This window comes from Pituophis catenifer, unplaced genomic scaffold (genome assembly GCF_029215685.1).
Source record: "Pituophis catenifer annectens isolate HBS135680 unplaced genomic scaffold, rPitCat1.0.hap2 SCAF_1, whole genome shotgun sequence".
Taxonomy (NCBI): domain Eukaryota; kingdom Metazoa; phylum Chordata; class Lepidosauria; order Squamata; family Colubridae; genus Pituophis; species Pituophis catenifer.
The window spans coordinates 238,489,421-238,501,665 of record NW_027256881.1 but is presented as its reverse complement, the minus strand read 5'-3'; the positions used below and the strand labels follow the sequence as shown (position 1 = coordinate 238,501,665).

At 36.4% G+C, this 12,245-nt stretch overlaps 1 protein-coding gene across 1 annotated transcript in view; it reads left to right on the top strand.

The window, feature by feature from the left end:
• The first annotated feature begins 67 nt into the window (after positions 1 to 67).
• The window catches only part of DDB1 (damage specific DNA binding protein 1), a 28,489-nt gene continuing 16,311 nt past the window's right edge, over positions 68 to 12,245 (top strand). The window contains exons 1-10 of the mRNA XM_070931841.1: positions 68 to 210; positions 372 to 520; positions 1,559 to 1,675; positions 4,169 to 4,390; positions 5,368 to 5,482; positions 6,371 to 6,468; positions 7,105 to 7,263; positions 10,899 to 10,982; positions 11,285 to 11,401; positions 12,030 to 12,132. Coding sequence (XP_070787942.1) covers positions 150 to 210; positions 372 to 520; positions 1,559 to 1,675; positions 4,169 to 4,390; positions 5,368 to 5,482; positions 6,371 to 6,468; positions 7,105 to 7,263; positions 10,899 to 10,982; positions 11,285 to 11,401; positions 12,030 to 12,132 — 1,225 coding nt within the window. The 5' untranslated portion in view covers positions 68 to 149. The remainder of the gene's footprint in view (positions 211 to 371; positions 521 to 1,558; positions 1,676 to 4,168; positions 4,391 to 5,367; positions 5,483 to 6,370; positions 6,469 to 7,104; positions 7,264 to 10,898; positions 10,983 to 11,284; positions 11,402 to 12,029; positions 12,133 to 12,245) is intronic.

Here is a 12,245-nt window from a genome sequence, read left to right as displayed (position 1 = left end):
CGTTTCCCCGTCGTGCACCGCGCGAAGCGGGACGCCGGCGCTCTGGGTGCTGGCGGTTTCTCACTGGTGCCATTGAGGGCGGTAGTGGGCCCTCAAGGCTGCGCTTGGCACCGCCGGTTCTCGCCTTCCGCCTCGCCCTCGGCCTCGCCATGTCGTGCAACTACGTGGTCACCGCACAGAAGCCCACGGCCGTCAACAGCTGCGTCACCGGTAATGGGTTTGGGACGAGGGGGGGGACGGCTTTCCCGGGATCGGTGAGCGGGCGGCGGGGAGGAATGAAGGGAGGAGGCCGCGGGTCTCTGCGCCCCTCCGGCTTTGGGCTTCTGCCAATCGGAGCGCCCTCACCCCGGGGCCTTTCCCCTTCGCCGCAGGTCACTTCACCTCCGCGGAGGACCTCAACTTGTTGATCGCCAAGAACACCCGCCTTGAGATCTATGTGGTCACCGCAGAAGGGCTGCGGCCCGTCAAGGAGGTGGGCATGTACGGCAAGATCGCCGTCATGGAGCTCTTCCGCCCCAAGGTGAGCATCGTCCCCTCCCGAAGGGCAGCGCGGCCGCTGGGCAGCCTTTTGCTTGGCCAGGGTTGATACGCCTCGATCCTTTACGGCTCTCTGTCCAGAAAGGGATTCCTGCAGCGGATCTGGGTTGGGCTTCTGGTTCGAGCGGGAAAGTTTCGTTGGTTTCGGATCCTCATGCTGGTTAAAACCCCGGTCGTTGGGGGGGGGGATCTCTGGGGAATGCGACCTCGGTGGAAACCTGGCCTTGTGCGGCTTGCTAGCCAGGTGGAGGGGTATGGTTTTGTTAACATTTCAGCCCAGTATTCTGTTTATACTGGAAAGAGAAGACGCCTTTTTGAAAAGTTCAGGTATGCGAAAGGCTTAATTTTTTTAGGACTGGTGGCCTGCTGGAATTTAGCAGGTTGTGGTGATTGCACACAGCCAGTCTGTTGTGAGTTTATTGTGTGGGCCTGTCATGTGGACTGAGTATTTTCTTCTGGATGATTCATTTTTGATATGGTCATGATTGAACTCGGAAATTTATTGTGCTTCATTGCTGCTGAGTATCAATAAAACTGAGAACTTGGTCTTTTTAAGGGGGATATTTGAAGGAAATATGTTAAGCTGTTCTCAACAGTAATCTTCTCAACCAACTTTTGTAAGTCTATCTGAAAAACAGCTATGCTGTCTGGCCTGGCCATTTGAATAACATTTGAAGTAAAATGTTTGCATCTGTTTGCTGCAATTCTCCCTCGAACATCAACAGCTCTGGTGCTTCTCATGTTCTTTGATGAATTCATGTTGTGTTTCACATGAAACTAATTAATATACTTTCTGATTAAATACTTTTTGGAGGAGCTTATTGATGTGCAGGTACAGAAGAAAATGCTTAATACAGCACTAATACCATAGGAAGTTGTCATAAGCAAAGGCATCTGTATTTCAGACATTTTTTATTTGAGATACACATTTTATAAATGGAATAATATCTTGTTGCTAATGTGTTGCAGAATGTGGAGTGTTTTTTTCTTTTCTAGCTAAAACTTTTTTTCTCCTCCTTAGGGGGAAAGCAAGGATTTGCTCTTTATTTTGACAGCAAAATATAATGCTTGCATTCTTGAGTATAAACAAAGTGGAGAGAACATTGACATCATCACCAGAGCCCATGGCAATGTGCAGGTAAAGGAAAATGCATTAAGTGTAATAGGTACATTGTGATTCAAGACCACACAGCAGTTTTCTGTATGTTTTGTAAACCGAGTTTGAACTTTTGGATAATGTATATTCCAAGTTAAGTAATGTAAATCATACAATCTTTGTGTGTTGAAATTAATGAATAGTGCAATTTGAGAATTGAGACCATGCTTGTCTTTTTGTTATCAAATTATTGGATGGACACTATTAAATTTTTCCTACTTTTCCATTAAGTCTTTGTTTCCTTCTAGTGATGTGCAATTAAAAATACATTTGTCATTGTTATGAGATCGAAGAAGCCTTGTTTGTTCAGATAGCTATTTTATGTTCTTGTGATCTACAAACTCTCATTGAATATGTTTCAAGAAAAAAGATTTACAATCTCAGTTGTTAGAATCTTGTTCTACTATGCTGCATAAAGGCAATTTATAAACCAGACATTTTTATATGCAGCAAAAATCATTTGAGTGGTTAGTTTTCTTGGTTTCCTTCTTTTACACTTCCCAAAGACATCTAATTGACCACTGTGAAACGGGTAGCTTAATTTATCTGATCTCTATCTAACCTAAGAGGACTTTTATTTTAAGCATTCAGTTATTATTTAAAGGCTTTTTCTTGGAAAACTCAGGGTCAAAATTTAAAAATGTGAGCTATTTTTAGTAACTGAACAAATCTGTCCTCATTTTTTTTCTCCCAGTTCTATATTGTACTAATTGGAACTCAGTCAGACTCCTCAGTTGTCTCTCCCCTCCATCCAAATGTGACTGGGGGATGGATTATTTTTATAATTGCACTGCCCTTGTCTGTTTGTAGTACTTAAAAATATGGTCATTTATCATGTTTGGAGGAAGGAGGGGATTATATTAATAGTTACATTTCAGATACTCCTATCCCACCATACACCTTCCAGTTCCAAATTCAAGTGAGATTACTTATTTTACATTATCCTTCTTAAATTCCTGGAAACCATTCACTGACTATGAGGGTAATAGCCCCCCTTTTCTCCAAGACTGGAGAAAATATGTGCTTATCATAGCTGGCAGAGAGTGATTAAATATTTATAAGTTGTATTAGGAACCTCTTGTGATTTGTATAAAGGCTAGGAACATTTATTCTAATTTTTTTTAAATCTACATTTAAATAGTATTTAAATACTATTGACATGTAAAAATAACCATTGCCTTTTCTCCTAAATTGTACTTTAGCTAGTTTAGAATATTTTTCAAAAGGTAGAACCTGCAGACTTGCCAGAATATGTGTTCTTGAGACATAATTTCACAAGGCTTCAAAACCTAATGAAAAGCAACAGTATACGTATACAAGCTTTATAGTACAGGTAATCCTTGCTTGATTAGCACAATTGGGACTGACAACTGCTAAATTTGTTAAATGTGTTGTGAGACATCACATGACTATGATGAGTTTATGACATCACCTGTGGTGGTTATTAAGCAAAACATGTCTGTGACTTGTAATTTTACTGCTGGCTTCTTCCTTGATTCTGTTATTGGAAGCCGCTGTGAAGTGTGCAAATGGTGATCAAGTCACTGCAGGATGTTATAATGGTTGTAATCACCCGCCAGTTGTGAAGCATCTAGATTTTGAACACGTAATCCAGGCCTGTCAAACTGGCGGCTTGCAGGCCAGATGGGTCCCATGCAGGCCACGCCCACCCCCGCTCTGCAAAGGCAAAAAATGTCGTGATATGTCACATGATGTGATCGACATCCGTGACGTAAGCCCAGAGAAGGTTATGACAGTTGTGAAGTCTGATGGTAGTTTTTCAGCACAATTGCGAACCAGAGCTGTTGTCAAGAGAGGATAATATAATGTAATATGTATATGTGTAATGTAATTTAATATGTGCATATGTAATATAAGTCCTGCTTGTTTATAACTTTAACATCTTGATCTTGGGTTGTTAAATAGCATGTGTCCCGTTCAGTTTTTAAAGGGGAAAAGAAAAATTCTATATTCATTATTTCTGTAAAATTGGATTTTTTCTCTGTTAGCTGTCAAGCTCTAAAGTTACTTCTGCTAAAGTATGAAAATCAAACTAGCATGTTTTCCAAGTAGATTTACATACACATATGTAGGAACTACATATCCAATATATATAATTGAAAGTTGCGGATTTAAATATATAAATACATAAACTTAATTTTGAAATATATAGATTTGTCAACTGAGATACATGATTTATTTACTGTGTTTTTGAAATGGCAGTGAAGGATTCATAGTAATTATAAGATATGGACAGACACACAAAAAAAGAGAAATGGCTGCTAATTGAAAGTCTAGGCGTACATGAACAACATACGTTAGCATAAATTACAGTATTCATCATGAGTGAATCAACTGTTGGCTAATACACAAAAGCCAAATTAATGGATTTTAGAAGACTTAACCTTGCATGTTTTTATGGTTGTGACAAAAGAGATTGTACTAAGAATATTTGATTTATGTGTTGTCCTCTAGGATCGTATTGGTCGCCCCTCGGAAACAGGTATAATTGGCATAATTGACCCAGAGTGCAGAATGATTGGACTAAGGCTTTATGATGGCTTGTTCAAAGTGATTCCTTTGGAGCGAGAAAATAAAGAATTAAAGGCTTTTAACATTCGACTAGAGGAGCTACAAGTTATTGATGTGAAATTCCTCTATGGCTGCCAGGCCCCGACCATATGTTTTGTTTACCAGGTAACCAAATTGGATCTGAATGTGTGTTGTAATAAAATTGCTGAGCTAGTGGGGACAGGGTCTAAACATTATTTAACTTATCTGTTAATTATAAACAATCAGTGAGTTGGTTCATGGGGGAAAAGAAATCCCAGAATCTTTAGTAAGGTAGTATTTATTTTTTTTCTTTCTTTGTTGCTAGAACAAACCAAATTGGTGCCAAAGTATTTGAATACTTTGGAACTTATTGAGTTAGGTGTTATCAAAAACAAACAAAATGGGATAGGAAAGAAGCAGAAAAATCCAAAACCTAAATCAGGAATTTCAGTGATGTGGTTTGCTGTTTAAAATCAGTCTCAGGATGATGCTTGCAGACCAAATGTGCTTTCTGTAGACAACTGTTGTCAATCTTAGGTTATATTACCATTTAGGTAAAAAGAATAATAAAAATTTTCAAGCATTGTTTTCTTTTCCACAAACATTATTTTGATTTATTGACATTTTTGACTTTGTATTACTATAACTCTACTAGCCCATGACTTAAGGGTTACTGATTTGATTCAGTTGTAATAGTTTTAATCTACAAGCAAATTTTTGAAGTTAAAATGATTCAAATAATTTTCCTTTAATGTGCAAAGCTGTTAAGAACTTTTCCTGATTTGTTACATTTTTGTTTTTCTGTGATTTTCAGTTACTATTTGAAACAATATATGGATAAATATATAACTTATCAATTCCATCAGCAACAATATTGTTCAGAATTGGGGAAATGCTTTATTTTGTGGGAGAAGATTTTGTGGTTCTTAGGTTTTGAAGTTGCTTTTAATGAAAATGCATCTATATATTTTTTCAATGCATAAACGTTATAAAAATAGAAATGTTTCAGGAAATGTTTGATTCTTGAACATTCATATGAAAATGATTCTTCTCATATGTTAAATGGGGATAACTAAACAGTGATGGGTTTGTGTTTAGTAGTTTACTTTCCATCCCTCAAGGATCCACAGGGCCGTCATGTCAAAACATATGAAGTGTCTTTGCGTGAGAAGGAGTTTAACAAGGGACCTTGGAAACAGGAAAATGTAGAGGCTGAAGCCTCCATGGTGATCGCAGGTGAGTTTGTGTCTAAAAAAATACTTCTGCCAGCTAATAATATAATTATAATTATTTAGACATAAAAACCAGCATTTTTTAAAAAAACTCCCTAGATTGTTTTTAAGCCACTGTATTAAACTTGCACCTAGAAAAAAAACCCCAGTTCTTTTTTGGATACAGGTGTGGGGCAATTATATAAAAGTTTCATTGCCCCAGGTTCTCAGGCCCAGAATAGTTATGTAACTTGAGTAGTACCTATCATGAAAGTAGTGCTGCCCAATGATAACTACTTGCCAGGCTCAGGTTGTTTTGTAATCTTAAGAATCCATTATTGCACAGCTGCACTTTTTGGACTAAACTATGCTGGCAGGAAAAACTTAGGAATTATAATATTCAAGGTGATTGAGGATTTAATATAAAACAAAAAAATGAATAGAGAAACTTATAAGACACAAAAGTTTGTGTATTTTAAAGACAGATCTATATTTAAGTTTACCAGATAGCTTTGTGAGAAAAAGACCGGCTTTCATGAAAATCTGAAATTTATTGATTTATTACTATTCATTTATTTGTAACCACTACCCAAAATCAAGTTAAATGGCTGTTTAATTTGCTTGCTTTTAGTGAGTAAAGAAACAGAAAACTGTTTCCAAAGTATATAATAAAATATGGTTAGGATATTGACTATCTGAATTACTCCTAATAAACAATAGTATATTTTCATAATAAAACTATTTTATTACATTGAAAAGTGGCTTTTTTCTGGTGAACAAGAAATTCTATGAATATAAACAGCAGCTATTGAAATTTAATTTAATACACTTTGTTTAGCTGGTTCGTATTCCTTTCCTGTATTGATTATTCTTTATGGATCTGAGATGAATATTCCCAACAATTTCTTTGTAGTGCCTGAACCATTTGGAGGGGCCATCATTATTGGGCAAGAATCCATTACTTATCACAATGGTGATAAATACTTGGCTATAGCCCCACCTATCATTAAGGTAAGCAGCAGAACACCTGGAAAGATATTTGCTTAAATCTGGAATTCTGTGCTTCATATTTACAGTAGGTTTAGTATGGATGTAAGTAAGCAGGTACATTCTAATATTTCATACTATGTCTGATAAGTCCCGAACAAATATGATTTGTATAATTTATGCAGCATCAGTTTGCTTGCTTCAAGTTTAAACATTTATTAAGGCTGAAACTAAATTTACTTTAGGTGTTAGGCATTTTTACTGTATTTTAACTGACATTTTAAGTCTGTCCAGAATTGTTAGCTAGCCTTAGAAATGGAAATTATAAATAAATGGGAATTACTGTGGCCACGTGGACCTACATTAACTGCTCATTGCATTGTCTCTGTAGTTTCTTAGAATAAGGGTAGAATCTTGAAAATGTGTTTCATGCACACTCAAATGGCTGTTCTGTGAATTTGGCCAAACATAGTACGTATGTTCATCAGGAAGCAAACTAGGGAAACTGTTCCTTATATCTTGTAGGATACTTTTTTTTTTTTTTTACTATAGCAGCTTACTTTTTCTAATCTAGAGGAATAAAAAAATTGTTTGGATCAATGTTAAGATCATCCTGCTTTTTCAAAATACTTTTTTCAAATACTTTTTTTTCTGAAACAGCAAAGTACAATCGTATGTCACAACCGGGTGGATCCAAATGGGTCCCGTTATCTGTTGGGGGATATGGAGGGTCGGCTATTCATGCTGCTTTTGGAGAAGGAGGAGCAGATGGATGGTGGGGTCAGCCTCAAGGATTTGCGTGTGGAATTGCTTGGTGAGGTAGGTTTTGTTTTCTCCACTTCTGGAGCATCTGGTGTGTGATGTCAGCTGGAAGAAGAACTAGAAGAGTGGGAAAAAATTCCTGCAGATACCAGAAGAGACTTAAGTCCTTCCCAAATACTACTTTTTTGAAATTGTGCTGCATTAAAATAAGAAAAAAAAACTGGTGTTCAGAAGCATTTTTAAATTTTGTAATAGAGGTTTACATTTCATGATTCATAATTGGAGGGCTATATCCATTATTGATTATTTTTTCTGCAGATCTAAGTTTTTACAAAATTTCATTTCTTATCAATTGAATATGCAAGTACTCCTCAACTTAAACAGTTCATTTAGTGACCGTTTAACTGACCGGCACTGAAAAAACTGACATGACTATTTTTCACAGTTACAACCTTTGTAGCATTCCCCATGATCATTTGACCAAAATTAATACAGTTGGCAACTGACTCACATTTATGACAGTTGCAGTGCCCCAGGGTCATGTGATCACATTTTGCAACCTTTTGGCAAGCAAAGTCACTGGGAAAGCCAGATTCATTTAACAACCAGGCTATTTACTTATTAACTGCAGTGATTCACTTAACAACAGGCAAGAAAAGTTGTAAAATGGGGCAAAACTCACTTAACGAATTCTCACTTAACAACATAAATTTTGGGCTCAATTGTGGTCATAAGTCAAGGACTACCTGTGTACCCTGTCTTTCCACTGGCAAATTGTCTCTCAGAGGACATTAAAATTAGAGTACACATTGAATAAAAACTGATCACCAAAAGCCACATTGGACACTTTTCCTCCCAGTGGAAACATGAAACAAAGCGAACTTTGACATCATCCTTGACCCGTTCAGAACTGGAGCAGAGCCATCTCTTGTATTCTCACATGTGGCTCTCTGGTGGTGATAGCATCAAGAGAATGATCGCTCACATCTGGGTTAAAGCCCAGACCTAGGACTGCCTTCAAAGGAGTTTAAAGAAAAGTGCTTAATTTGATGGCAATTTGATGTACCAAATAAGGCCGAGAGAGAATGTCATCTAAAATCACTTACAGGTTTTCATACATGAGGGATAAGTCCCTACTTATGACTAAGTCATATTTAATTATGTTTTGTTGTGGCAATGTATGTTCATTGGATACATTTAAATATGTCTTCTAATGTATTAGGTGCAGTATGTGCAGATAATGTGTGTGCAACTTTTTTTTTTTTAGTTTTATAGAATTTTTATTTTTAAATCTACATCAGTATCAATACATGAACAGTGTGGCTTCTGGGTATAATTCATTTTGTTACAAATAATAATAGCATTAATAATATTTGTTACATTAATCAAACTTGTATAGTCCCATTATTAATATATGTATTTGTTTTATAATAATTATTCAGTATGTCAATGTTCCATTTTAATGCCAATAGTAATATTATTTAAGCATACATAGTAATACCATCCTTTGACCGCTATCTTTCCATATTTCCATCTAATTATTAATCGTATTCTATCATATAAAAGTTATATAAGTTAATATTCCCCCTATTTATTATTACTGCCTCTATTGCAAATTCTAGTCATGTCATCATTACTTATCCTAGTGTTAATACACATGTTTATATTAAGACATAGTCCTTCATTATTGGTTGTTCAATATTTCAATATGCTATTCTAATGCAAATCATATTATTTGGACATACATAATAATACTATCTATCAACCGCCAATCTTTCCATCTAACTATTATGTAAAAATGTGTATTCTTATTTCTATCTCTATTCTAGTTTTTCATCAGGCCATCATTATATTAGAAAAGGAGAAGAAAAAAGAAAATATTTCCTTTCTATCCATTATCTCTTGCTCGTTTTAATACTTTAATCCTTATTCATTTTTTAAAACTTGCCTCCCATACTCCTTTCTTGATCTTTATTTCTATTAACATCTACGTCTTCACCATTCAATCTGGGTATTTCTCCCATCTCTATCCTCCTAAGCTGCCAGGTCTCCAAAATATCCACCCATGCCCTGATCTCCCTTTCAAAAGTATCTTCCAGCTTATCGGATTCCATTTTTAAAAGTACTGTTTAAAGAACTTTTTCCTTGGTTTATTTCATCAGTCATTATTATTATTATTGTCATCTTCTCCTTCTCATCTTCTTGTTTTATTTGCTGATTTTTCTGTTCGAATTTTTCCTCTGTTCTTTCTGTTATCTCCTCTTTTTCTTGGATTCTTTGATCTTCATTATCAGTTGTAAGATATTTTCCATTTTCCCATTCATGCTTGCAATAAATTCTGTGTTTCTCTGTATTCTTTGTCATAGCATCCCCAATGTCTTGAAACATCAACACCATTTCTCCTGTAGTCCCACTCATCTCCCCTTGGTAAAGCCTCTTGTCTTGTTTTAATAAGTACCACTCTTATCAACAGTCCAGAAATCAAATCTGAAGTTGCTCCTCAGAATATTCAATAATAATTCTTTACATCTCAGGGGGGTTAATCCATTCCATAGATAATCCAGGCAACTTTCCAGAAGACAAATCACTTTACTTTCTTTAAGAGTCTTTCTTATTCTCACAATAGAATCTCCAGTAATCATGAAATAGATATTTGTAGAACAGTAAATCACCATAATCCTCCAAATAGATATTGATTGATTGTCCTATCAAAAATTTCCCAGTTTTGTTGGGGTATGGTATGTTTTCCATTCACCAGTAGATGGTGCCCTCAGCTTAGGTTTCAGCGTTGTTTCAAATCTAACAAATTAATTAATCCACATTTTAATTCAGTTTATAAAAGCAAAGTCGGCTATTCAGGTAAATAGTTCCAGCATTTTATAATGCCTTTCCAATACAACGCCTAGCCAGTTTAAATAATCCAATTTTCTGTTATTTTTTTAAAGAAAGTCTTTAGCTTTTCTCCCCTTAATTTCTTTCTTTCGGATCTAGGATTTTTCTCTCTATGGTTATTCACCACTTTTAACAAATAGTTCTAAAGTCTCTTTTCCTGGATTTTCTCTCTTTTTTTTCCTTTTTAAGGTTAGGGTCTAAATAAAAAAGGAATCTTGTCACCCATCTCCAGTCACTGTTCATCTACATTGCTCCTGCACATTTTCTTAGTTGCCTCGGCTGTCCCAGCTTCATGGCAGCCATGATGGCTGCCTCTTCTCCTTGTCATGGATGAGAGAGATAAAGCCCTGGGTTGAACGACTGCGACTTGCAGGATGCCCCTCTTTTCTTCACCACCCCACAGGGTGGCTTTAGCTCCTTTTGGAGCCCTCCAATGGGGAGATGTTGGCGTGGGAGCGCGGAGACCCACTCTTCACGTCCAATCCCGCTGGGACGTCAACTGGAAGTCCGTATGTGTGCAACTATTGACATTCAAAGTCAGAAGCATGTTTGAGATCTAGGCGTGAGTACAGTCACTGCACTTGTCAGGAGCTTCTTAGAGAACCCACAACTTTTCTTGGCCTTGCATAATAGCTGCACAATCCCAGGAATACACATCTCTGAGTAAGGAGCTGCCTCCATATACGTGAGCATATCCATGCCAAAATATCCTTCCTGCTTTGAGTTTAAATAGCTGCACATCCCTATTATCATGTCTTTAAAATGCCTAATATCACTCATTTTGCCTTACTTGTTCCTAGACATCCATAGCAGAATGCCTGACATATTTGGACAATGGTGTTGTGTTTGTTGGCTCTCGTCTTGGGGATTCCCAACTTGTGAAGGTAAAGTGTAGCTTTTAATTAATAATTAGGTAGCAAAAAATAGTAGTTTGCTAATCTTTTACTTATTATTTATTTAAATGGCATTGTTGTGAGACCAACGACAAATTCCTTGTGTGTCCAATCACAATTGGCCAAGAAAGAATTCTATTTTATTCTCTTTGTATTTGTTCATTTTATTTTGAAATAAAGTAAGACAAAAACTGGAATTTTAATACATTTTTGCTCAAGTAGTTCAAATAAAGAAAATTTAAGCAAACAGTTCCTTATTTTCACAAGAAACATAATATTATTTTCATTCCTAGCTCAACGTGGATAGTAATGAACAAGGCTCCTATGTTGTGGCCATGGAAACCTTCACCAACCTTGGGCCAATTGTGGACATGTGTGTGGTAGATCTTGAGAGACAGGGTCAAGGCCAGGTAAAAGTTGATTCTTCTTTCCCTGCACCAGGAATAATGGATCTTGCTAAGAGAGGTGCTTTATATCCCCTTTGAGATCCTGCTTTGCAATAATATATCTTCCCCAAGTTGATCTGTGTTATGTATATGAATCTCCTCTGTTGAAAAACCCAACCTATTCTCTCTCACCAAATTTGTGTGTTAGGAGGAAGTTGATAATTAGCTTCTTGCTGAATGCTGTTTGTGAGCTCAGGTCTGCCCATTTTAAGCTTGATGTATTTTGAGTATACGACATGGATTCTAGTAAATCTGATAATACCTTGGAAAATTATTATTCTGTTGACTCTTGAAGTAATACAGTGCAAAGGCTATTTCAGAGCGCTAGAAGGGCTAATTTTTCTGGTATATACATTAAATTCTGAAATAATAATACAGAGTCATTTCAGGAAAGTTCTTGCTTCACTATAGGAATGGAACTGACTGCAGGATTTTGTCTTAATGGACATTTTTGATTAGGTAATTTACTAACAGATTGAGGAAAACTTCTTAAAAGGATGGACATGAATTACTATTCTCTATAATTACATTGCATTTCCCTTAAACTTTAATAATGTAATTAGTATATGCTAACTATACCTGCTTTTCACAGCTGGTTACATGCTCTGGTGCCTTTAAAGAAGGTTCTCTGAGAATCATCCGGAATGGAATTGGGATTCATGAACATGCCAGCATTGATCTCCCAGGGATTAAAGGTGTGTGTGTGCGTGTGTGTGTCTCCATTAGAAGCAGATATTGAACAAATAATAGTGCACATTATTACCAAGGTTGTCAAATCTCAGATTTTTTGAATGAGCTTTTTTTTTAA